Genomic DNA, 26,663 nt, shown 5'->3' on the forward strand with positions numbered 1-26,663 from the left:
AAAAAAAAACCCACCTTCAAATCCTTCACAGTAGTATTCATTGTTCTCATTCATCAGCTACATTATCAACAACAATTATGTGGTATAGAACAGTATGATAGATAGTAATTGATTCAAAGTAACTGACTGAATATTATGTCTGAGTGAGGATTCAGATATGGGTTTTATATATTTTATTTATTTATATCCCACCCTTTTCCAGCATGAAATTCAAGGTAGTTTACAAAAATGCCAAAGCAAGAAAAAACTAAAATCTTGATAATGAGTTAAAAACAATTAAGCAACTTAAAAAAGGCATGAAAATTTTAAAGTGTTAAAATCATAAAAAATGTAGTAACAAAAGTTAAGAATGCAGCATCATTAATCCAATTAATCCTTAAATTATTGTGGTTGCTGTGTGCCTTCCGGTTATTTCCAACCTATGCCAATCCTAAGATGATCCTATCACAAGATTTTATTGGCAAGATTTGTTCAGAAGTGGTTCGCCATTGCCTTTCTTTGAGGGTGCCAAGGGTCACCCAGTAGCTTTCAAGACTGAAAGAGTGCAGAGTTGTAGTCCAGCACTCATACCACTTCATTTTTTAATCCTGCCATGCTTATTTGAATATTGAGTTTCTTTCCTATTAGTGAAAAGAGAGCAGAGAGGGGACTAATCTAACCTCTGTGGAAGGGAATTACATAGCCTAGGAGTATGAGAATTTCCTGCTTCTTGCAGGACTGGATGGCCCATGAGGTCTCTTCCAACTCTACGATTCTATGATTCTATGAGTAAACACCAGGAATACTGTATCCCATGTTCCCCTGTGTCCTCAGAGGCAGTTCTGTGGTGGAACTGAAAGTAAGCCCTCCCCAATTATATTAAGACTCTGGCAGGCTCATACAGGGAATTCCTACCTATAATGCAGTGGTTCTCAACCTGTGGGTCCCCAGGTTGGATGTTTTGGCTGTCAACACCAGAAATCCTAACAGCTGGTAAACTGGCTGGGATTTCTGAGAGTTGTATGCCAAAACACCTGGGGACCCACAGATTGAGAACCACTGCTTTAAAATATTCCTGATTGTAAGATAATCGTTACTAATTTGAATACTCAGTCTCCCAAATTTGCCATGTGATATGCATCACTTTAACTTCTTTTCCTCTCTTCTTTATCCTCCTGTCACGGATTTAGCAATCATGGATTAATGTTTTGACTGGTTCACAACACATGTACACAGCATTTAATCATTCCTAAAGGATGACTACTAAAGATACTAAAATAAGAACTTACTGACATTAAGTAATTACCGTTGCCAGACCAGACATATGGTTATAAGATAACATATCTTGGGATTACTTTTTACCCTTTGGTGTACCTCTGTGTGCTTGAATAGAAGAATCCTCTTTTGAAAGAGAAGCCAGGCTCAATTGTCTTTTATGTATCTTAAAACAACAACAGCAACAAACCCACCATGGTGATTTTTTCTGTGTCTTAAGGATTGGGGAACAGAGCATATCCATGGCACAAAGGTAGCATTGTCCTTCCATAATGATTTATGTACAGAGGTGAGGAGAACAGAACATGGGAACAAAATAAGCAAGAATTTACTTCTCCCTGCCAGTTATCTCAAATTCTTAGAATTTCTGGAACAATCATTTCTCGCCGTATATGAAGATAGCTTTGTTGTAACTCCGTATTAGAAGAACATTGGGAGATAAATGACTCAAAACTGTATCCATTTGTTTGAGGAGGAATTGTTTAGTCTGTGCAAGAAATATAATGCTCTAACAAAGGACAGGAATTTCTTGAGTTGGTAAAGAGCCTCTGTTTAGACTGGACTTGGCCCTCCTCTAGGCTTAGCTGGTGTTATTGGAGATCCATGTTTACACAGCAGCTACCTAAAACTCAGGAAATGTTTTCCAAATTGCACACTTTTGAAAGCAGCAAAGAGCATCCATATATAGCACAAGTAAGCATTTTATGTTGGCAATAGCTCCGCATTTTAGGAACAAAATAAATGCTTTAAGACTAGTGTGTGTGTACTTTTAAGTCGCCTGTTGATATGGGTTTTATAAGGTTTCCTTAGACAAGGAATACTCAAGAGGTAGTTTTGCTTGTTTTCCTTTGTCTGAAATATATTCCATGGCACCTGATGTTCATTGGCAATCTCCCACTCAAGTACTAACTAGGATTGACCCAGCTTGGATTCCAAGATCAGGCCAGATCTAGTGTTTTTGGGATATTTAGGCCCTAGGAAGACTGGTTCTAAATCTATACAGTGTTCCCTCACTACTTCGCGGTTCACTTTTTGCGTGTTCACTGTTTCACAGTTTTTCAGTAAACTTTAAAATACTATTTTAAATCATAAAAAATTACAATTTTCAGCCTAAGGAAGGGAGGAAGGAGAAGCCAAAGGGAGAGAAAAGGAGCCCAAGCATCAACGGGAGGCGATTTATCAACACACGATTGGTTGATAAAGACTTAAAATAGTGTATAACTACTAAATAATGTATAAATGTTAAAATAAATATAGTGTCCCTACTATATTTTCTCTTATTGCGGGTAATTCTGGAATGTAACCCCCGTGATAAGTTAGGGAACACTGTATATGCTGTGGAAGATAAAATGTAGTTTATTAAAAGAGATCTGCTGTTGTAAAAGGTAATTTGAAATTCCACGATAGTTCATAGGTAATTTGAAATAATACAATCCCTATACCTATTTATAGTTGAGTCCCCTTCGGGGTAAGAAGATAGGGGTATAAATATAGTAAATAAATAAATAGCTCTCTTCTTATTAATTGACATATGTAACAATGTTTACTAACTGAAGGACAACTCTTGTTTGTGAATCAAACTACAATATATTGGCTCTTAGTGCACATATAATTGAATTAAATTATTGAGCTAGAATCTTAGCACAGTGAAGTTTATTTCTGAGTAAAACTAGTACTTTTAGTACTTGAGTAACTTTGGAAAAAAACACTGTATTGAGTACAGGAGGCTCTGAATGTGCTGTGAAGTACTATAAAAATAAAATGACAGTAGTTTCAGTGAATGATAGTGCTGGGTTGTATACGGGTAAGGCAACAATTTGCAGCGAGTTTTTCAACAAAGGGATGTTGTCTTATGAAATGAAATTCTTTAATAGATCTGTTAGTGCTTTTCTTGAAAGGGCTGGTCATCGATGGCATGGCTAGAGAGACCGACAATTTGTGTAGTTTTTCTAAGTGCAGTAATTCTTACTGAATTCATTGGGACTTAACTAATAATCAGTCATGCTGGTCGAGAACTACACACGGTTTCCTGTTTGGGGTTCCTTAAATTATATTTAACTGTTGCTGTGCTTCATGCTTTTTTTACTTTTTTTCTCTGCATTTTCCCTTGTTCACTGTGGCACCTGTGGCTAAGCACTTCTTTTTGCTGGACAGGGCTGACATTTCCTGTTGTGCAAGTATATGTGTGAAGAGATCCGCTTATTAGTAGGTAGGTAATGGACTCGATGAAATAGATGTAGCTAGCTAGCGGTAGTATAATACCAGAAAACATTATACCATACATATATTCTTAAGATCACCATTATTTTAAAATAACAAGCCTAACCAAAATATGATTTGTAAACTTAGCTTTCAGACATGGCTGGGTAAATTCATTTGCATAGTACCAGAATAGGTAAAAAGGATGTTTTATTGGCGTGTCCTTTGTAATATTAATAGCAGAGTAATATTTCTGCCTATACTTGTAGGCAACTATTTTGCATGTTATCTCATAAAAGAGCAAGATATGCTCTCATAAAGATATGCCTGCTAGCCTTGAATTGTTTTATACTATGTGTAGTTTAATTCACTTTTAGTATGCTTTTAATTATATTGTTCTTTTAATTTTTAAGCAGCTTTGAGTTGCAATTTTGAAGGAAAGGCAGGATACTAATGGATAGACCAGCATAATCCAGCTAATCAGCCAGTGCAAATTTCTAATTATCTGATTGTCTTAAGCAAATAGTTATTTTACTTGGAATTATTGCTACTGATTCAGTTTTGACTTCTTGCAGTACAGTCCTGTCAATTTTATTGCTGTTGTTACCTGCTATGAAGTAGTCTTTGACTTATCTATTTTTTACTTGGAAGCAAATCCCAGAGTCTATCCTCTTTTAAAAACTATTTAGCATTAGTACCTAATTGCGTCTTCCATCAAAAATATCCTCTTTGTGGAAGTGAAATCTAGAGGAAGCCTGTATATATCATTTGAAAAGCATGTTTTCTTAAGTTTTTTTCCATGTCAGGAGTGACTTGAGAAACTGCAAGTCGCTTCTGGTGTGAGAGAATTGGCCTTCTGCAAGGACATTGCCAGGGGATTCCCAGATGTTTGATGTTTTACCATCCTTGTGGGAAGCTTCTCTCATGTCCCCGCATTTTTTTTCCGTGTCAGGAGCAACCGGAGTTGCATCTGGAGTGAGAGAATTGGCCGTCTGCAAGGACGTTGCCCAGGGGACGCCCGGATGTTTTGATGTTTTTAGCATCCTTGTGGGAGGCTTCTCTCATGTCCCCGCATGGAGCTGGAGCTGGTAGAGGGAGCTCATCCGCACTCTTCCCGGTTGGAATTCGAACCTGGCAGCTTTCAGGTCAGCTCTCCCCATGTTGGATTCGAACCGGCAACCTTCATGTCAGCAACCCAACCTTCAAGTTAGCAGTTCTGCCAGCACAAGGGTTTAACCCACTGCGTCACCGGAGGCGCCACTTGAAGGTTAAGCCATGTGTTTGTTTTAAGTGCTAAAAGAGTATACAGTATCATGTCCAAGTTTTCAAAACTGACAATGTTGCAAAGAACGACAAAGTAAAAACTTTGTCATAAAACTACTATTGCAGTATGTGTCTTAACGTCAGAGAAAAGCAACAAGTGCTACTATTCCTCAGTTGCTGCTGCTCCTGTTGTTGTTTCCAACTTTTGAGAATTCTTAAGTGGACCTTTCATGACATTTTCATTTGCCAATCCAGGTCACACAGTGGGTTTCCAAGACTGAGCAGGGATTTGAACCCTGGCCTCCAGAGTCACAGGCCAATGCTCAACCCACTAGATAATACTAGTTCAAATGCTGTTCAGCACATACGGATCTTTAGAAATACCATTCACATTCTCCAAGGAGAAATGCTACTTGCTATATCCATCAAAATATTCTGGGAACATAATGTGCATACCCAAGGAGAGTGAATGAGAGAGTAGGCTGCTGCCAGGTTAGAAAAAAAACCTCAATACTTTCTAATCGGATAACTATTATCTCTAGCCAGACAAACCATCATGTTTTACAAAAATAATAATGCAAATGGAGAACTTGCATACAGCTAAAGAATCTTAGAGGAATAGAAACTGAAAGAAGTTCCACATGAAAAAAGCAGTGTATAAATACAGTAACACGCAACACGGTACTTCACAAGAGAAAAACAATGGATAGGACGTACAAGGGCAACAACCCATTTGAAACTGCTGCATTACCTTCAGTGAAAAGATTAAAGCAGTGTTTCTCAAACTCTGCTCCCACAATTCCTAACAACTGGTAAACTGGCTAGGATTTCTGGGAGATGAAGTCCAAAACACCTGGAGGAGCAGAGTTTGAGAAACATGGGGTTAAAGGTTTACATAACTGCAGATGAAAAGCAGCATCCCAAACCTACATGAGAGCAAAAACATACAGCACTGCATCACATTCAGTTTCACTCCTGCAGCAGTAATGAGGATCCTAAGAGTTACACATGGGGCATGGAGAACGTAAACATGGAAGTGGTCTATTAGAGGGAAGCAACATTTAGCCTAGCCCTTTGAGACAGGAACCTTTTTTACCGTTTGATCAGTTCCCCATGAAGTGGTGATAGTGTTCAGATTTTACTCAAACAGCCAAGTCTAGCTGATACAAGGGTTACAAGACATTTCTGAATCACTACCACTGAGCCATGGCCTACTACCAAAACAGAGCAGTTTACAGAGAGAGTTAATGTTGGATAACATAAGAAATCGCATATTAGGACAGCAAAGAAAATTCACAGAAATTCAATCAATTCCACTGGAAGCAGAGCCACTTTTACTACCATTACAGAGGTCACGACTTACGTAAGTAAAAGCTGTATGTTTGCACTTAACAACTCAAGAAATTCCATATATCACTGGAAGATATATTTAGCATGCATTCTATTTTAAATACAGTAGAGTCTCACTTATCCAACATTTGCTTATCCAACATTCTGGATTATCCAACGCATTTTTGTGGTCGATGTTTTCAATACATCATGATATTTTGGTGCTAAATTCGTAAATACAGTAATTACTACATAGCATTACTGCCTATTGAACTACTTTTTCTGTCAAATTTGTTGTAAACATGATGTTTTGGTGCTTAATTCGTAAAATCATAACCTAATTTGATGTTTAATAGGCTTTTCCTTAATCCCTCCTTATTATCCGGTATATTCGCTTATCCAACATTCTGCCGGCCAGTTTATGTTGGTTAAGTGAGACTCTACTGTAGTAATGCTGGTGAGATTGAGTGGAGTGTTACAGCAAATTAAAACAAATGTATGGATTTATGGTGAGCATCCTGATTTGAATTTTTCAGGATCCTATTACATTCTACCCCTTTGCCATAACTGAAAAAAAATATGCTTAATAATGGAAGGTTTTAATATCACCCTGAATTCCATCTAAGGAAGTGAGCTCATATCCACAAAAGCTGGTGCTAAATTAAAAATCAATTAAAGGTGCTTCTAGATCCCTTCCCCACACCTTCCTTTTTCCCTTTCCAAGAGATTAATATGGTTACTTCTTTTAAAAAACCACAGAAATTTCGGTATCAGTAACTTATAAAACAATTCACCAGGCCCTTATATCGTCGGCCATGCATTTTGAAAATAGCACATGGCCTTTAATCTGTATGCTTGATTATTGTTGTGTATTTTCAAGTCATTTCAGATTTATGGCAACCCAAATACAACCCCTATCACAGGGTTTTCTGGGGCTGAAAGTGTATATGGGCTTATTTTACTAGGTGGAAGGTTGACAGGCAGTTACAAAGGATCTAAGACACTTTTTTTGCCCTTGGACCTTCTGGGGTCACATGGATTGCACAGCTACAAACCCTGGGAAATTACTACAAGTTGACTTCTGGTTTTGAAAAATAGGTATTCTCTAACATTAGGCCATGCCAGGAGATGCAAACTATAACAAAACTCAATAGGTATTCTTGAAGGTTTTCAGGAGAAGCAACTTGCACTTTTGATTTGCCAGAAAAGGGACAATCTGTAAAGTCAAAAAGAATCAAAGGACAAAGAAAGAACAAAGGCTGTACTCTACCCACTCCTACAATAGTACATTTACTCATGGGGCTCGCAAGTATGTAAAAGGTTATGTAAACCTGAATGGGAATATCCATAATAAATAGCATGTTTAAAGTCATGCACTGACAGTTTTAACCCTGTGTCATAAACATAACAAGGTGATCTTGGGGATGTCCAATTAATTAAAAACCAAATCCATATTGAATTCCTATACCTGTAATTCTAAATGGGCATACATGATGAAGCCCCAGTGAAAATTATTAGAGATTACTCCCGAGAAAAGGGACATTGGTTCTCGCTATAAATGTAACGCTCCACCCCAAAATAAATATGAAATGACATAGCTAAAATAGTATTAAAGTGGGCTCAGAACTAATGGCAATAACAAAGCTAAACAGGTTACATGAAAACAAACTTGTATAACAAAAATATGATTAGGACCCACATCTACAGTTTTACACTCAACAATTAAAACAGAGTAACTGCACAAGAAGTCACAGTATGTGTGGAAGGCAAAGTCCATTTTCATATCACTGCACTCTGGGTCCCTACCCTAATATAAAACAAGCAATACCCTAACACAGCCCCCTTTTGAGGTATAAACTGCTACAAAAACAAATGGCATAGTGAAAGATAATTTAAAGAATTCCAGTACACTAGCAAGTACTCTTTTGGACTACTAGAGAGTGAAATCACATAGTCGGAAATTAACTCTGGACCTAGGTCAAAAGTTGCTTGGAAAGAATTTTAAATTATACCTATCCAAGAAGCAACAGACATTTTACTCCTGTATTGCAGTTTTTTTAGCCAAGCAGACACACTGCTTTGAGCTGTGAGGAACCTGCATCACCTCTCCCTGACAGGAAGGGTGGGTACATGTTTGACAAGTGCCTTATATCACTGCCTGTCCTTGCTCTCCCCTTGATGCTCAAAACAAGATTCTGCAGTTAGTTGCAGAACTTAAAATCGGCTGCTAATGGACCATTCATTGTAGAACAATTTCACTCTTGAAAAGCTACTGAAAATGGCTCTTTTCATGCTAGCAAGCATGTAACGTCATCTATGGCATTACTGAATGCATCCCTATACAGTACACTGTTTTATGTAACTTTTGGTGCAGCTCATCTCTGTGAGGTATACAGGCAATCGAACTATTATGAACTCTATCCAGTAATTATTTCCTGTCTTTTCTTGAAACAAATCAACTATCCTTTCAGCATTTAACAAGGAACAAATCCTTATTTGATCAACCAAGCAGCACTTTCTCATCTCCCTTGCCTGTTCAATGTGGACCACAAACATCAATATCTAGACCATAATTCTAAAAGACTGGGGCTGCAGGCAGAGCTGTCAGGAGGTGCCTCTCAATTGATGTCCTGTCACTTTCCCCTCATTCCTATCATTCATCCTTGCTTTCTGCCTCCTCTGCTATACATCTGTCAACAGGGTAAAAAATTGCTCTGCAAAGGTGCATTTGCCATCACATAAAAATCAGCAAAAACCTACTTAACCTCAAACCACTGCATAGTGGGATGATTATTTTCCAGGGAAAGGTGGGTGGGGGTGGAGGCAATCATGTCTTTGTTGCCATTTCAGAAGCATGTCTCTCACCCCAACATTCCCTATCAGAGGCAGCTAACACCTCCCAACAAAGGATTCCCCCCAGGGAAGGAATCAGCCAGGCCTTGAAGCTGCAAGGCTTTTCAATGCTAATCAAGGTGATTAATTGCAGCATTCACACTTGCCTCCAACAGACAAGAGTTCTTTCCCCCACCCTGGACCTTACACAGATAGATAAACCCTCCTTGCTTCATTTTTCAATATACCTCACAACATCCGAGGATGCCTGCTATAGATGTGGGCGAAACATCAGGAGAGAATGATTCTGGAACATGGCCACACAGCCCGGGAAACTCACAGCAACCCAATTCCCAACTCTATCAGCAAACAGCCTTCCTTTCTCACACATAAACCATCTTTGCACTCTTATATCCAAGTCTCAGTCCTTGGATTGCTGACCAACACATGTTTTGGTGCCTCAAATGTTAGCTCCATTTCTGGTTATATTTGAACTGCTGACTCCGAAAATTGCACCAGTGTTCTCCTATCAGTTCTAGTGTTCAAACTGAATCTTCCAGTCCTCATCTGCTTGCCCATTGAAAACCATATCTAAGAAACTAGAGCTGAAACGGTCTATCCAATGCAATTTTCTGAATCAGCACCCCAAATAACACCAAAAACAAGACACCAACAATTGTTTTTCTTGGGCTGTGTTGCAAGTCCTCTTTGTCCTGCTTTTCTTTATTGTAAAACTGCACAAACACCCACAGGTCCATAGAGACAATCTATATATCTATTCACGGAAACCATCTCAATCTGAGCTTAGTGTTTCCGAATCCCTCATATCAGCACTCCTTCCAAAAGAGTATCTCAAGTCACACTTATCCTCCTACCTTGATGATGCTGGTTTTTCTGGGGATACCAGATTTGCCATCTGGGTGCAGGGTGGAACATCCTCTCTCTACGCTGGGGCTGCCAGGCTGGACCGCCTCGGTGTCTTCTCGGGTTCCCAAAAGAGTACAGTCCCCGTTGGAGACCCCATTGCCGGTGGTGTCCAAGTGGGTCCTCGGAGCCCCACCTCCGCCACCACCACCGCCCCCTCCCCCTTCCCCATCCCCTGCTTTAAATGCCATTTTGCCAAGTGCTGGGCTAGGAGGGGAGGCTATCCCCCCACTGCTGGGGATGCCAGCCCCTCTGCTGCCAAACTCCGCCATCAGCCGCACTGGTTGTGAAGAAGCAACAATATTGTCCTCTCTCTCTGCTGCTGCTCCTCCTCCTCCGAGCGATGATGCTTCAGTAGCAGCAGCAGTGACCCCGTCTTCCTCTTCTTCCGCTTTTTCTTCCCCCTCCACAGAGAAATATATATGTCTGCATACGCACAAAGGAGCCGAAGAAGCAGCCAGTTGTCAAACTGTCTTGGCAATGGCCTTTTAGTCCAACCTCAGAGGCTGCAGGAAGGATCTTGGATGCCCTGGTTCTGCCAGCGGTAGCTCTTCAGCTTCTTCGGCACCTGAGCGGAATGAAAAAGAGGGGAAAGGAGGAGAAAGGGAAGGAAACATGACAATCTGGTTGCACTGGAATGAGGCTCAGGCTGGACGAAGGAAAAAGGCATGGTATGAAAGATATACCCCATATGATGTCCTGAGGAGGACGTGTAAAGGAGACTATAGGCACCCAGACCCACATGGAAGGCAAAGCACAACAAAGACAGGGAACCAAGAGGTGGACAAGAGCAAATCTTAACAGCAAGCTTCCTGGACTAGACTTTTGTGTGTTGTCGAAGGCTTTCATAGCTGGGATTACTGGGTCATTGTGCATTTTCCAGGCTGTATGGCCATGTTCCAGAAGCATTCTCTCCTGACATTTCGCCCACATCTATGGCAGGCATCCTCAGAGGTTGTGAGGTATGCCTGCCATAGATGTAGGTGAAACTTCAGGAGAGAATGCTTCTGGAACATGGCCATACAGCCCGGAAAATGCACAACAACCCAGGCTTTTGTGTATTTAGGTGCTTCCCACTCCTCCACAATTTCCATCAAGGTCTGAGTGGGCTGCTGTCTTTGCTATCTGCTCACCTTCTCTTTGGTGCCATTGCAGAGATAGTTCAAAAGCAGTGTTCTCAACCTTTGGGCCTCCAAGTGTTTTGGACTTCAGCTCCCACAGTTCCTAACAGCTGGGATTTCTGGGAGTTGAAGTCCAAAACATCCGGAGGCCCAAAGGTTGGGAACCACATCCCTAAAGAGACTACCTGTGTCACAATCAAAGCCCTCCCGACAGATGGCCACCCAGCCTCCCTAAAATCAGGACAGTAAATAAACAATAAACTCTCAGAAAACAGGAGAATTCCAGACGGAAAACCATCAGGCCCAGCTGACACATAACAAAGGATTTCTACAGGCAGTAAGCAGCCAGTCCTTGAAGCTGCAAGGCCATTCAATGCTAATCAAGGCGGCCGATTGCTACATTAACACTTGCCTCAAACAGACAAGACTTCTGGGTTGTTGTGAGTCTTCCGGGCTGTGTGGCCACGTTCCAGAAGCATTCTCTCCTGACGTTTAGCCCACATCTACGGCAGGTATCCTCAAAGGTTGCGAGGTAAACTCACAGCAACACAATGATTCCAGCCATGAAAGCCTCTGACCTCCCAACAAAGGATTCCCCCAGGCAGGAATCAGTCAGGCCTTGAAGCTGCAAGGCTTTTCAATGCTAATCAAGGTGATGAATTGCAGCAGTCACACTTGCCACAAACAGACAAAGAGTTCTTTCTCCCACCCTGGACTTTCCACAGATATAGAAACCCCTCTTGCTTAGTTTCCAACAGACCTCACAACCTCTGAGGAGGCCTGTCATAGATGCCGGCGGAACGTGGGGAGAGAATGCTGCTTCTGGAGCATGGCCACACAGCCCGGAAAACTCACAGCAACCCATGCAGCCTTTTGCTGACAAACCTCCAGGGAAGGAGGCTCGTTCCTAGGCTCCACAAGGCACAAAAGCACACACAGAGAGAGATTCCCTCGCGGCCTCCATGCAAACACAAACACACCTCTTTCCAAACAGCAACAAATGGACCTCGTCCTTTCTTCCTCATGCAGCATCAAGGCGCCTCGGTGTCAAGACTGACTATCGCCAAGAGCGGGAGCGCGCTTCCTTTCTCTCTCTGAGAGCGCGCTCCCGACCCGCCTCTTTCTCTCAATCTCTCTCTGCGCTTCCCAACTTCTCAGCCTCAACGCCCTGCAATAATAATAACGCTGCTGCTTCTGCTTCCTTGAGCTTCTTCTTTCTCCCAGCCCTGGCGTCCCCCGCTTTGCCCAAAATACACACCTCCCCGCAAAAGGTGAACAGGAGGGAGACGGCTCTGGCTGCGGCCGCAGAGGAGGAAGAGGAGGAGGAGGAGGAGGTGGCGCTTTCCCCGCCCTTGGAGAGGAGCCGGGTACGCGCAAAGCCCCTCAGCCTCCCCTCCTCCACTTCCCGAGCGTGAAGCCGGGCGAAGAGAGTCCGAAGAGGGAGAGAAAGGGGCGCCTCACCCCGCCCTTGCCGCGCATTCGCTCGGCCGGACAGATTGAGCAGCCGCCCAGCACCGCCTCCGGCAGAGGCAGCGCACTACAAGGGAGGGAGAGAGAGAGGGAAGAAGGCAGGAAGGAGCCCACCGCCGAGGATGCTTGCTTTCCTACGACCCCCTCCTTGAATTCACTCAACCCCTTGGCCCTCTTTCTGCTCTCCTGTTCCCATGTCTCTTGATCTTTCTAGTTGGCCTTCAGGGTTCATCCAAGCTGGGGGTTAGCACTCTTTGGCAGGGAAGGAGAGGGACCTTTGGAAACTATCACTATTCCATAGCTCCCATGGCGAGAAGGCAGAGGGCCTTGTGATACTATAAGTCCGATTCCTCAGCATTAATGGCAGAGAAAGCAATGGACCTTGTGAAACTATAACTCCCATTATACCATAGCATCGGTGGCAGAGGAGGCTAAGGACCTTGTGATACCATAACTCCCATGATTCCTTAGCATTGATGACAGAGAAGGTGAAGGACCTTGTAAAGCTATAACTCCCAGGATTCTATAGCATGGGTGGCAGAGAAGGTGAAGGACCTTGTAAAGCTATAACTCCCACAATTCCTTAGCATTGATGACAGAGAAGGCAATGGACCTTGTGAAACTATGACTCCCATTATACCATAGCATCAGTGGCAGAGGAGGCTAAGGACCTTGGGATACTATAACTCCCATGATTCCTTAGCATTGATGGCAGAGAAGGCAATGGACCTTGTGAAACTATAACTCCCATTATACCATAGAATCGGTGGCAGGGGAGGCTAAGGACTCTCACTATTCCACCCATGGTGAGAAGGCCAAGGGCCTTCTGATACTATAACTCCCACAATTCCTTAGCATTGATGACAGAGAAGGCAATGGACCTTGTGAAACTATGACTCCCAGGATTCCTTAGCATTGATGGCAGAGAAGGCAATGGACCTTGTGAAACTATAACTCCCAGGATTCCTTAGCATTGGTGGCAGAGAAGGCAATGGACCTTGTGAAACTATAACTCCCATTATACCATAGCATCGGTGGCAGGGGAGGCTAAGGACTCTCACTATTCCACCCATGGTGAGAAGGCCAAGGGCCTTCTGATACTATAACTCCGATTCCTCAGCATTGATGGGAGAGAAGGCGATGGACCTTGTGAAACTATAACTCCCATTATACCATAGCATTGGTGGCAGAAGAGGCTAAGGACCTTGTGATACTATAACTCTCATGATTCCTTAGCATTGATGGCAGAGAAGGCAGTGGACCTTGTGAAACTAAAACTCCCAGGATTCTATAGCATGGGTGGCAGAGAAGGTGAAGGACCTTGTAAAGCTATAACTCCCACAATTCCTTAGCATTGATGACAGAGAAGGCAATGGACCTTGTGAAACTATGACTCCCAGGATTCCTTAGCATTGATGGCAGAGAAGGCAATGGACCTTGTGAAACTATAACTCCCAGGATTCCTTAGCATTGATGGCAGAGAAGGCAATGGACCTTGTGAAACTATAACTCCCATTATACCATAGCATCGGTGGCAGGGGAGGCTAAGGACTCTCACTATTCCACCCATGGTGAGAAGGCCAAGGGCCTTCTGATACTATAACTCCGATTCCTCAGCATTGATGGGAGAGAAGGCGATGGACCTTGTGAAACTATAACTCCCATTATACCATAGCATTGGTGGCAGAAGAGGCTAAGGACCTTGTGATACTATAACTCTCATGATTCCTTAGCATTGATGGCAGAGAAGGCAGTGGACCTTGTGAAACTAAAACTCCCAGGATTCTATAGCATGGGTGGCAGAGAAGGTGAAGGACCTTGTAAAGCTATAACTCCCACAATTCCTTAGCATTGATGACAGAGAAGGCAATGGACCTTGTGATACTATAACTCTCATGATTCCTTAGCATTGATGGCAGAGAAGGCAGTGGACCTTGTGAAACTAAAACTCCCAGGATTCTATAGCATGGGTGGCAGAGAAGGTGAAGGACCTTGTAAAGCTATAACTCCCACAATTCCTTAGCATTGATGACAGAGAAGGCAATGGACCTTGTGAAACTATGACTCCCAGGATTCCTTAGCATTGATGGCAGAGAAGGCAATGGACCTTGTGAAACTATAACTCCCAGGATTCCTTAGCATTGATGGCAGAGAAGGCAATGGACCTTGTGAAACTATAACTCCCAGGATTCCTTAGCATTGATGGCAGAGAAGGCAATGGACCTTGTGAAACTATAACTCCCAGGATTCTATAGTATCGGTGGCAGAGAAGGTGAAGGACCTTGTAAAGCTATAATTCCCACAATTCCTTAGCTTTGATGACATAGAAGGCAATGGACCTTGTGAAACTATGACTCCTGAGATTCCGTAGCATTGATGGCGGAAAAGGCTAAGGACCTGTGAAACTATAACTCCCAGGATTCGATAGCATTGATGGCAGAGAATGGGAAGGATCTTGTGGAATTATAACTCCCATCACTGATGACCGAGAAGGCAAAGGACCTTGTGAAACTATAACTCCCATGATTCCGCAACATCGATGGCAGAGAAGACCTTGGAAAACTATAACTCCCATTATACCATAGCATCGGTGGTAGAGGAGACTAAGGACCTTGTGAAACTATAACTCTCATGATTCCGTAGCATTGATGGCAGAGAAGACTAAGAAGCTTGTGAAACAATTACTCCCATGATTCCATAGCACTGAGCCTCCAAACTGCATTCATTCTCAGTTGGGAAAAATAGAAGAGCCCTTTCCTGCTCTTTGTCTTTGTATAAAGAACCTTTTAAAACATCCCTTCTCCTGCCATCCTCATCTCTCTTTTTTGTGGTTGGCCTAATTAAATCCACTGGCCTCTGTTCCAATGGCTAGTCCCAATGACTACAATAGGCCCAGAGGTGGTTCTACCACCAGGCAAACTAGGCATTTGCCTGTGGCGCCATGTTGTTGGGGGCGCCATCGAGGCAACTCCTGTCTCCTGCAGCAGAAAGGAGCCTAGGAAGACAATATGGTTTTTGGGAAGCCTGTGAAGTAAGCATTGCTTATCTTACCTAACTTGGGTGAATTAATTTAATGCATACACACTTATTTAATTGAATGTTCATTTTCTACTGTTACTTTTTAATTTATGGAGCTTGTTTTAATTCATAGGTGAGCCACTTTTGTCCCCATTTATGAGAAAGGAGGGAAATTGTTAAATAAGTCCTAGTACCTTCATTTATAAGTAGAGTTTCCCGAGGATTAAAGTTTTAACACCTGTATGCAACTATTTAGTTTAGCAAAGATATAGAATCTACACTTGCTAATGGATGTGCAAGGCAGAGATGGCAGTGATTAATGTCCAGCACTTCTGGAAAATGTCAGTTTGAGAAAATCTGACATACATTGTCAGAAATAGTTGTACTGATTCAGACTACTGGGTCATCCAACTCCTCCTCTGTAAGAAGTCTAGGAAGCAAGGCAAGTGGGGCTTCCTCTCTGGGGGCATCCTTGGTTGGGGGGTGTTAGTTGGCCCTGATTGTTTCCTGTCTGGATTTCCCATTTTCAGAGTGTTGTTTATTTAGGCTTTCCCTTAATCCCTCCTTATTATCAAACATTTTTGCTTATCCAACACTTTTATTTTTCAGTGATTGGGTTTTTTTGGGGAGGAGGGCGTCAAAATTTCTGTTTGCCTACACTTGAAAATTACCTTGGACCGGCTCTGAATAGGCCCACTGAGTCAGTCTGTTGTTGTGTGCCTTCAAGTCATTTTTGAACTTTTTAAACACTGTCCTTCCATACAGAAGGTTTTCAATCTCTACTCCTCTTCTGCTATCCTTTTCTGATGACTCTTCTTTCTGGTTGACTCTTGGGAACTAATGTAGCAGAACATTGTTTAACTGCCATGGCTCAATACTACAAAATGCTGGGAATTGTAGTTTAGTGGGGCATCAAAAGTGAGGCAACAGAGAAGGCTAAAGACCAACTAAAACTACATCTCCCAGGATTCCACAGCCATTGCAGTTAAACCGCATTCATTCTCAGTTGCGAAAAGTAGAAGGACAGTTCCTTATCATTTGTCTTTGTATACAGAACCTTTCCAACACATTATCTTCTTATGTCTCTTCTTTCAGATTGAGACCTTGGTGCAAATTAAATTCATTGGCCTCTGTCCTAGCTTGAGTAAACCCACTGAGTCAATTTGTTACTGTTGCGTGCCTTCAAGTCTTTGTCAAACCTTTTAAATATGATTCGTCTTCTATATAAGAACCTGTGGGTCGGAAACCCTTTGACAGAGAAAACTGAAAATCTCTCCGCCTGTCAATTCCTCCCATATCTCTCCAGTATTTTCTGTTAGTCATGGAAGTTCTGTGTGGGAAGTTTGGCCCAATTCTATTGTTGGTGGGATTCAAGGGCCTCTTTTATTGTAGGTGAACTATAAATCCCAGCAACTACAACTCCCAAATGTCAAAGTCTATTTTCCCCAAACTCCGCCAGTATTCACATTTGAGCATATTGAGTATTTGTGCCAAGTTTGGTCCAGATCCATCATTGTTTGAGTCCACGGTGCTCTCTGGATGTAGGTGAACTACAACTCCAAAACTCAAGGTCAATGCAGTCCAAACCCTTCCAGTATTTTCTGTTGATCGTGGGAGTTCTGTGTGCCAAGTTAGGTTCAATTCCATCATTGGTGGAGTTCAAAATGCTCTTTGATTGTAGGTGAACTATAAATCCCAGCAACTATAACTCCCAAGTGACAAAATCAATCCCTCCCAAACCCCAACAGTATTCAAATTTGAGCATATCAATATTTGTGCCAAATTTGGTCCAGTGAATGAAAATACATCCTGCATATCAGATATTTACATTACGATTCATAACAGTAGCAAAATGATAGTTATGAAGTAGCAATGAAAATAACATTGTCATTGGGGGTCACCACAATATGAGGAACTGTATTAAGGGGTTGCGGCATTGGGAAAGTTGATAACCACAGCTTTAAACATCTCTTCTGCTAACCTTATTTCTAATTTTTCTGGTTGGCCTTGGCACTAATTAAACTCACTGGCCTCTGTCCCAATGGCTAGTCCCAACTAGACTACTGAGTCATTTTGTTCTTGTGTGCCATCAGGTCATTTTCGACCTAAGGGTTTTCTTAGCAAGATTTCTCCAGAAAGGGTTTGTCACTGCCTTCCTCTGAGGATGAGAGAGTTTGACTTTAGCAAGTCACTCACTGGGTTTCATGGCTGAGCGGGGATTTGAACACGGGTCCCTAGGAACATCGTCCAGCACTCAAACCATGATTCCGTGCTCATTAGTAGTAAATCCAATAGGCAATTTCCATCAGATTTAATGGGGATAACTATGTGAAGGAAGCAAGTAGGCTCAGGTTGTTAACTTGTGTTCACACTTAGCCCTGCTGACCCTATTGAAATCAATAGCACAAGTCACAATTAACTTCAGTTCAGTTATGTTACTCTATTGTTATGAGCTTTCAAGTCAACTCCAATCTATAGTGAACCTTTCATTGAGTTTTATTCCCAATACATCAGAGGAAGTTTGCTATTGGTTTCCTAAGGATAATCATAGAATCATAGAGATGGAAGAGACCTCGTTGACCATCTAGTCCAACTCCCTGCCAAGAAGCAGGAAAACTGCATTCAAAGCACCCCCGACAGATGGCCATCCAGCCTCCAAAGGAGGAGCCTCCACCACAGTCCGGGGCAGAGAGTTCCACTGCTGAACAGCTCTCACAGTTAGGAAGTTCTTCCTAATATTCAGATGGAATCTTCTTTCCTGTAGTTTGAAGCCGTTGTTCCACGTCCTAGTCTCCAGGGCAGCAGAAAACAAGCTTGCTCCCTCCTCCCTGTGACTTCCTCTCACATATTTATACATGGCCATCATGTCCTTCTCTTCTGCAGGCTAAACATGCCCAGCTCTTTCAATCACTCCTCACAGGGCTTGTTCTCCAGACCCGTGATCATTTTAGTCGCCCTCCTCGGGACACATTCCAGCTTGTCAACATCTCCCTTAAACTGCGGTGCTCAGAACTGGACACAGTATTCCAGGTGTGGTCTGACCAAGGCAGAATAGAGGGGTAACATGACTTTCCTGGATCTAGACACTACACCCCTATTTATGCAGGCCAAAATCCCATTGGCTTTTTTAGCCACCGCGTCACATTGTTGGCTCATGTTTAACTTGTTGTCCATAAGGACTTCAAGATAACAGGTAAGAAGCTGTTACATTCCCAGAGGATTTCAATGGCTGAATGGGGATTTGAAATCTAGTCTATCGGAGTCCTTGGGTGCATCTACAATGTGGATTTAACACAGTTTGATAGCACTTGAAGAGCTATGACTCAATACTACAAAATCCTGGGGTGTGTGGTGAGGCATCAGCACTCTTTTACAGAGAAAGCTAAAGAACTTATAAAACTACTACTCTCATAATGCCTTAACATTGAGCCATGGCAATTAAAGTGGTGTCAAACTGCATTCATTCTACAGTGTAGATATACCCTTGTTTAATTCTAAACACAACAAAGCATGCACCCAGTCTCATGAAAAAGAGCAACCTGGACTTCTTATTTTGGCACACTAAGGGTGAAGAATTGCATCAACCATTCTTCTGGGTGCCTTCACAAATAGCTGTTTGTTTTGTTTTTCATTTTCCACCTCTGTGATCGGAATGTAAAATCTAATCTGGTTAGAATGTATGTTTTTAAAAAAAAAAAAAAAAAAAACAACCCTGTCTCTCTCTTGCATTAATAATGCTCAGAAGTGATAACTTCCAGACTGAAAAGCATTCTCTGCCTCACTTGTGAAAATGCCCCAAGGCTCCCGATGGTTAACCCATCATCAGACCATCTGGATTGGGTTAGAGAGTCACATTCCTGGACAATCAATCCTTTTCCTGTCCATTAATAGCCTGCAAAGTTCAGATCAGATTGAAATGGGTGTGCATACATGGTGTACGCTCAAGGACATGTAGATGACACTTCCAAAAAGGCAGAAAGTGCCGACATACAAAAAAAAAAGTGAACGTTTTTTGAAATTTGCACTTGCTAACAAATCAACCAGATTACTACAGAGCCTTTTCTAACTGTACCTTTAATTAGCCACTTAACCACAAAAAAATTCTGCACTTGTATTTTGGGAGAATCAAATACTTATATTAACAATAATATTTTACATTATTCTACGGTACAATAGAAAATATGGATGAGCTGCCCCATATACAAGATTTAATCTTTCCCCTGTGGAATAGCTTCTGCCCTTCTTTGTATTCATAAAATACCTAGAACATCATCAAAATAATTAAACCGTGGGTAGAACACCTCCACAACACCACTCCTTTACAATCCTGATTATCTACACACAAAAAAGTATCTAAACCTGTATTGAATGAGTAGTTAATTTGTGTGAAATGAATGAGGGTAAATGCAATAAATTAAACAGAGAAGACAAAGATTAGATGCTTTGATAAAGAACAGAATAATCTGCAGTGGTTCTGAGAACACTGTAAATAAAGCAGATGTTGTGAAATATTACATAAAACAAGAAAGAAATTTAGCTTCATAGCAAGGAATAGGGCCACGATGATGTAGTGGATTAAACCACTAAGCTGCAGAACTTGCTGACCGGAAGATCAGCAGTTCGAATCTGTTGGGTGCCATCCTGGACTCCACAAGTCTCCAGTCCCCAATGAGTACTAGACTAGGAAAACAGGATTAGAATGAGAGATTCCTTTCCCTATTCCTATGCATGCCTTCCTAGAAGGGTCTTTCTGTCTCTACTCCTCTCCTCCTGTTTGCTACTATCTCCTCCCCCATTTGTTGATGTAGCAATATGATCTCTTTGGGGTATGAGGTAACTTCCTCTCTATTGCCATCTTGTTTGGACCTAGGCTTTGACCACATGGCCGGCCTCCATTTTCCTTCTCTTCTGCCTTTTGTCTGCCCCTGTGAGGAAGCGTCTTGCCATTCTCCAGGCAAGATGTAACTGCATGCATACATTCTTTGATATTTTACCTTTTACCTTTTTTTAGAATATGAGATTTAGAAAGTTAGTTAGTGTCCTGTTTTGTCTTTCAAGAACAGCCTTAAAACACTGTGGTAAGTAAATGAAAACTGCTTTACTTCAGCAAAACATAAAGTACAGCACACTTAGTGGAATAATGCAAAAGGAAGCAAGGAAGTCTTAGGGTAAACACAGTTCTTAGTCTCTGTTAAATTCCCAAAATCTAATAACAGTCCTACTTCAGACAAAGAAACAGCAATAAATCCTTAGGAACAGTTTCCCAGATGCAGACTTGAAGCAGGCACAAGGGGAGCAAAGAGTCAGTTTGTTACCAGCAAGAGCTGGCTGCACCTGTTCTGCTTTATAGCCCTGAGTCCCCTCACAGCTGCTAGGGCAGTTCCTAATTACTCAGATGCATTTCTGGAAGCTATTCTAGCTGAAGGACATCTCTGCTCTGTTTCCTTTCGCCTCTCCTGAAATGTGGGTACTTGCAAAATCTCCTCCTCAGATTCCAACTCACCCTCAGATTCATGAACACTTTCCTGCTCGCCTTCCTCTTCTGAAGGAATCCCTAACAGTTAGCTCCAAGAACTTTCCTATCCAGAATGTATTTCTTTTACTCCAATACATACTTTTGAACTTATATTTTGGCACTGTAATCCTGTGCCACCCTAAGCAACAAAAGCTTATCCCAGCTCACCACACGTAAGTCTCTGCTGGTTATGAAGTGTGCTTCTAGCACTCTGCTATATTTTTGGTGGAATCACCCCAAGAGAGGGTTATTTTTGAGTCTAAGTACTCATAGATTCCCAACAGAATCCATGGGATGGAGTGAGCTCCCATTGTTAGCTCCAGCTTCTGCCAACCTAGCAATTTGAAAACATGCAAATGTGAGTAGATCTTCAGCAGGAAGATAATGGTGCTCCATGCCATCATGCCGGCCACATGACCTAGAAAGCATCTATGGACAACGCCAGCTCTTCGGCTAAGAAATAGAGATGAGCACCAACCCCAGAGTCAGACTTGACTAGACTTAATGTCAAGTGGAAACCTTTAGCAGGGAATAGGAACACATTATTGAACTACAAAGAAATGAGATTGTGTGTTTACTAAGGAATACAATCCAGAAAATGATACTTCGGCATGGCTTTACTTCTGAGTAAGTCAGAACAGCATAGAAATCAGAAAAAAGATGGACACAAGGATAAAATGATAGGAGGAAAGATAGGTCTAGGGGGCTACTATCTTGAAAATGACATAGAAATCCACAGGAGGTCAGTATATAGAAGCTTGAAGAGCAAGATAGTTAGAGGAGAAAATGCAAAACAGAGTTAGGAAATCGGCAAAAGCAGTTTTTATAAAGATACCTTTAGGAGAAAAGAAATAATAAAAGCAAACGTGGATAACAACCATGAAAAGCAGTCACTATAGTGGTTTTTGATTATACACAGTATCTAGTAAGCAAAGTAAGCATACCTTTTCAAGAAGATTAATGAGATGGAGGACAAAATTCCAGCATCTTTCTTAGGGTAAAGAGATACACGGAAACAACATGGTCATATATCAAATAAGACTTTTGTTTGGCTGCTCCCCTTGGATATTTTGAAGTGCTTGTTTTCAGGCAATACCAAAATCAAATGATTGCATTCCAGATTTAAATCCAGAGGTGATGGTGATGAAGATGATGATATTATTATTATTATCATTATTTATACCCCACTTTCTCTCTCCACAAAGAAGACTCAAAGCGAGTTATACTGAGTATCCCTTCTCTGGATAACCAAAATCTGAAATGCTCCAAAATCCAAAATAATAATAAGAACTAATAATAAAACTTCACTTATATCTACCGCCATCTCCCAAAAGGGATTCGGGGTGGCTTACAAAGCTCATAGTTGTGCAAACAGAATACACAAAATTCAGTAAAATACATATAACACATAACACTCTCAGTTTACATAAAACCAATATATAAATAAAACAGCTTAAAATCACTTCTAGTTTAAATAGAAATACTCACTAAAACACAGCGATAACTGTGGATTAAAATACAGCCATATACAAAATGCCAACTTGAGTGACTGAGGGTACATCTACATTGTAGAAATAATGCAGTTTGACACCACTTTCACTGCCATTGCCGAATGCCTTGGAATCTTGGAATTTGTAGCTTGATGAGGCTCCAGCACTCTTTGGCAGAGAATTTGTAAAACTACAATTCCATGGCATTGAACCGTGGCAGTTTAAGTGGTGTCAAACTGACAGTTTAGATGCACTCAAATATAGTTTGCTTTTCAATAGGGCTCAATGTAAACCCTTTGTTTCATGCACAAATCATTAAAAATCTTGTCTATACAATTACCTTTAAGCAATGTTTTAAGGTTTATATGAAGCACAAATGAATTTCATGTTTGGTCTTTGGGTTCCATCTTCAAGGCATCTCATTAGGCAGATGCAAATATTTTAAAATTTAAAGAAGTCCGAAATCCAAACATTTCTGGTCCCAAGCATTTCAGAGTGACACTTCTACTTGGACAAAGGAATGTTCAAGTGGAATAGTTTAATTCAGAACATACACACAAAAAACCAATATGGAAAACACAACTCCAGAAAGATCTCTAATGAGTTGTATCAGCTGTGCCCACTGGATCAACAGCTGAAAAATCTTATTGAAGACTTTTCAGCTGTTGATCCAGTGGGCACAGCTGATACAACTCATTAGAGATCTTTCTGGAGTTGTGTATATGAGAATATGTGGCGTTATCAACAGTTTTCCAATTTGGAAAAATGCAGATATCCATACACTCTGAATGTTACACAGTGACAGAAATGTCAGACCAGGAGGAGAAATAAGAATAATCAAGAACAAGGTATCACAAATACCAAAGAGAGCAAACAAGTAGAAGAGATGAAAAAATGTGTTGTCAGGAAAACAAGTTAACTGGAAACTTGGTTACAACAAAATTATTGAAGTAGAGTTTCTACAAGCCAAAGCAGAGTTCGGCAAGGTATACTTGGAGAAGAAAAAGAACAGTCTGTACACGGGCAATGGAAAGACAGATCAAAGTAGAGACAGTAAATGTGCAAAGGAGAAGAGAATTTAGAAAACAAAAGCAAGAAGGACTATATCTGCCTTAGAGCATAAAATACTCATGTCAGTATTCTATGAAAAAAATGCAAAATATTTGGCAATGAGTCCAAATACAGTAAGTGAATTTTAAGAACCTGCTACTACCTTTCAAAGGATGTGTAATCCCCAAATACAAGTCTGTAAAAGCTGGCCCTATACTTAATGCAATCAGAAGAATATATATACGGGCAACAGAGAACATCCAGAGTGTTTACCAAATTAAAGAGAACCTAATGAACAAAAAGACCAATCAATTGCCTAATAAATATTGATGCTACAAAAAGAGTTGTCATCCTCGTGGATTATAATGTCCATATTTGCTTACAGTCAGTATTTAAGAATAAACATTTGATTTGTTTTTAACCCCGAAAGGTTACAAATATAATTACGGACAATGCTCAATATATAGCCTTACCAGCCCTATATATTAAATACACAAACATATGAATGGAAATATTTCTTATCAGTGGCAACAAGAAGGAATGTTTTACCATTCCAATGTTTTATTGTAAATTTTGCCCTTTCTGGTCTGTTCCAAATTCATTTTTAATCAATTAATACTGTCTCCCCCTAGTTTTCTTTGTTACACTTGTCTATAAAAATCTTCCGTGAATAACTACGTAACATTAAATGCCTCTATAATCATACTGTTGCATTCAAGTGTTTAAACCTTTATTAAAATCTGCATAAAGAAACTGCTTTGGTTGCTATGAGTGAATTTACAAAGAGAACTAAAGATGAATTAGCGGGCTATTTTAAAGGCACCAAAAAGGACGATCAACCAAAGAATCTCAAAAGCATCCAACTCTAAAAATGTGCATACACCAAACTGCAAAAGCCTGCCAAAGGTAACCATTATTTTCTTAATCTCTGTGCCAATACATTGTGAAGACTTACATTGTGTCCTTTTAATCATGGGATCATAAGTGACCTATCACTGCATTATCCTCATAAGGGGCAAGGAATGTCTACTTAGAGGAAAATTTATCCAAAACTCAAAGATGGGATTTATGATGGTAAACCCTTGACATACATAATGAATCCAAGACAGAAAAGCTTTCAACATATATTACGGTATTGCAGATTCATAGCTGAGCAGACACTGACATGGGGTGCATCTACACTGTAAAATTAATGTAGTTTGACTCCACTTTAACTGCTATGGCTCAATGTAATAGAACACGCATGGGCAAACTAAGGCTCGGGGGCCAGATGCAGCCTTCTGGGTGCTTACCTCAGGCCCTCTTCATTTTCCCTGTCCTCTTGACATAAACCCGCCACGACCCACCACAGCCTTATGCAGAAAGGATGGGGGAGGAAGGCGCGCAGCAACTGAGAGCCCTCTGGAGTGCTCTCAGTCACCGCATGTCTTGCCCTCCTCCCGACATAAGGATGGTGTGAACACCCCTGTCCTTATGCTGGGAGGACGGCTTGAGGAAGGCACACAGTGGTTGAGACCCCTCCGGAGAGCTCTCAGATGTCACCAGACTCACTCTCCTCCCGGCATAATGCCGAGAGGACAGCCTGAATACTGAAGGAGGAGTATTGGGGAGGAGGATTGGGGCAGTCGCAAACATGTATTGTTTTCCTCCTGGCATAAGAACAGTGTGAGCAGCCCTGTCCTTATGCTGGGAGGATGGCTTGAGAGAAGCACACAGTGGTTGAGAGCCCTCTGGAGAGCTCTCAGATGTCACCACTCATTCTCCTCCCGGCATAATGCCAAGAGGACAGCCCGAATACTGAAGGAGTGTTGGGGAGGAGGATTGAGGCAGTCGTAAACATGTATCATTTTCCTCCTGGCATAAGGACAGTGTGAGCAGCCCTGCCCTTATGCTGGGAGGACGGCTTGAGCAAGGCACGCCGTGGTTATGAGCCCTCTGGGATGCTCTCCGAGGTCACCAGACTCACTTCCCTCCCGGCATAATGCCGAGAGGACAGTCCAAATACTGAAGGAGGAGTATTGGAGAGGAAGATTGGGGCAGTCGCAAACATGAATTGTTTTCTTCCTGGCATAAGAACAGTGTGAGCAGCCCTGTCCTTATGTTGGGAGGATGGCTTCAGGGAAGCACACAGCGGCTGAGAGCCTTCCGAGGTGCTCTCGGACGTCGCCTGCCTCACTCCTCCTGGCATAATGCCAAGATGGCATCCAGAATATTGAGGGAGGAATATTGGAGAGGAAGATTGGGGCAGTCGCAAACATCGCATTTTCCTCCCGGCATAAGGACGGGGTGGGCAGCCCCATCCTTAAGCCAGGAGGACAACCTGAGAATGAACCGCCACCTCCTGGCCCCACCCTCTCCCAGGCCCTCCCTGTCCTAGGTCCATCCCACCCAGTGTTTGCCTGGCTGCTCTCTTTCTCGGCCCAGCCCTCCCAACCGGACCCATAATGCAGCCCCAAGGCAAAAAGGTTTGCCCATGCCTGTTATAGAATCATGGGAACTGTACTTAAGGTCTTTAGGTTTGTCAACCAAATCATGCTGGTACCACACTAAATTGCAATTCCCATTTATTCCACAGTATTGAGCCATGGAAGTTGTAGTGGTGTCAAACTACATTAATTCTACAGTGTAAATGCACCGTAAGAGTAGAATAATAGAATAGTAGAGTTGGAAGAGACCTCATAGGCCATCCAGTCCAACCCCCTGCCAAGAAGCAGGAAATCGCATTCAAAGCACCCCCAACAGATGGCCATCCAGCCTCTGTTTAAAAGCTTCCAAAGAAGGAGCCTCCACCACAGTCCGGGGAAGAGAGTTCCACTGCCGAACAGCTCTCACAGTCAAGAAGTTCTTCCTGATGTTCAGGTGGAATCTCCTTTCCTGTAGTTTGAAGCCATTGTTCCGCGTCCTAGTCTGCAGGGCAGCAGAAAACAAGCTTGCTCCCTACTTCAGAAGCCTCATGAAGATTCAGAGAGGTACCTAGCTTCCAGGTCATCCTACCATCTTTCTGCCCCTGTCTCAAATGAGACATTTGTTTTCGGAGGTAATGCTACTAATTTGTGCTAAACGTAACATGTGTGAGAAAAGATTACTTAGAAATTGAGATGTAAATAAAGGATACAGGATCATCAGCAGGGTTAGAAGGCAGCATGGGAAGATGAGGAAAAGACAGAATAAAGATGAACAAAAGGAGAATGCATCAGA

At 41.9% G+C, this 26,663-nt stretch overlaps 1 protein-coding gene across 4 annotated transcripts in view; it reads right to left on the reverse strand.

Moving 5' to 3' along the window:
- Positions 1 to 26,663, reverse strand: part of plcl2 (phospholipase C like 2) — a 149,362-nt gene that overhangs the window by 99,501 nt on the left and 23,198 nt on the right. For 2 of the 4 annotated variants that reach the window (XM_008112732.3, XM_008112733.3), the window contains exon 2: positions 9,753 to 10,369. In XM_008112732.3, coding sequence (XP_008110939.2) covers positions 9,753 to 10,073 — 321 coding nt within the window. In that variant the 5' untranslated portion in view covers positions 10,074 to 10,369. The other 2 variants (XM_008112731.3, XM_008112730.3) reach the window with 2 other exon arrangements.

This window comes from Anolis carolinensis, chromosome 6 (assembly GCF_035594765.1).
Source record: "Anolis carolinensis isolate JA03-04 chromosome 6, rAnoCar3.1.pri, whole genome shotgun sequence".
NCBI classification, from domain to species: domain Eukaryota; kingdom Metazoa; phylum Chordata; class Lepidosauria; order Squamata; family Dactyloidae; genus Anolis; species Anolis carolinensis.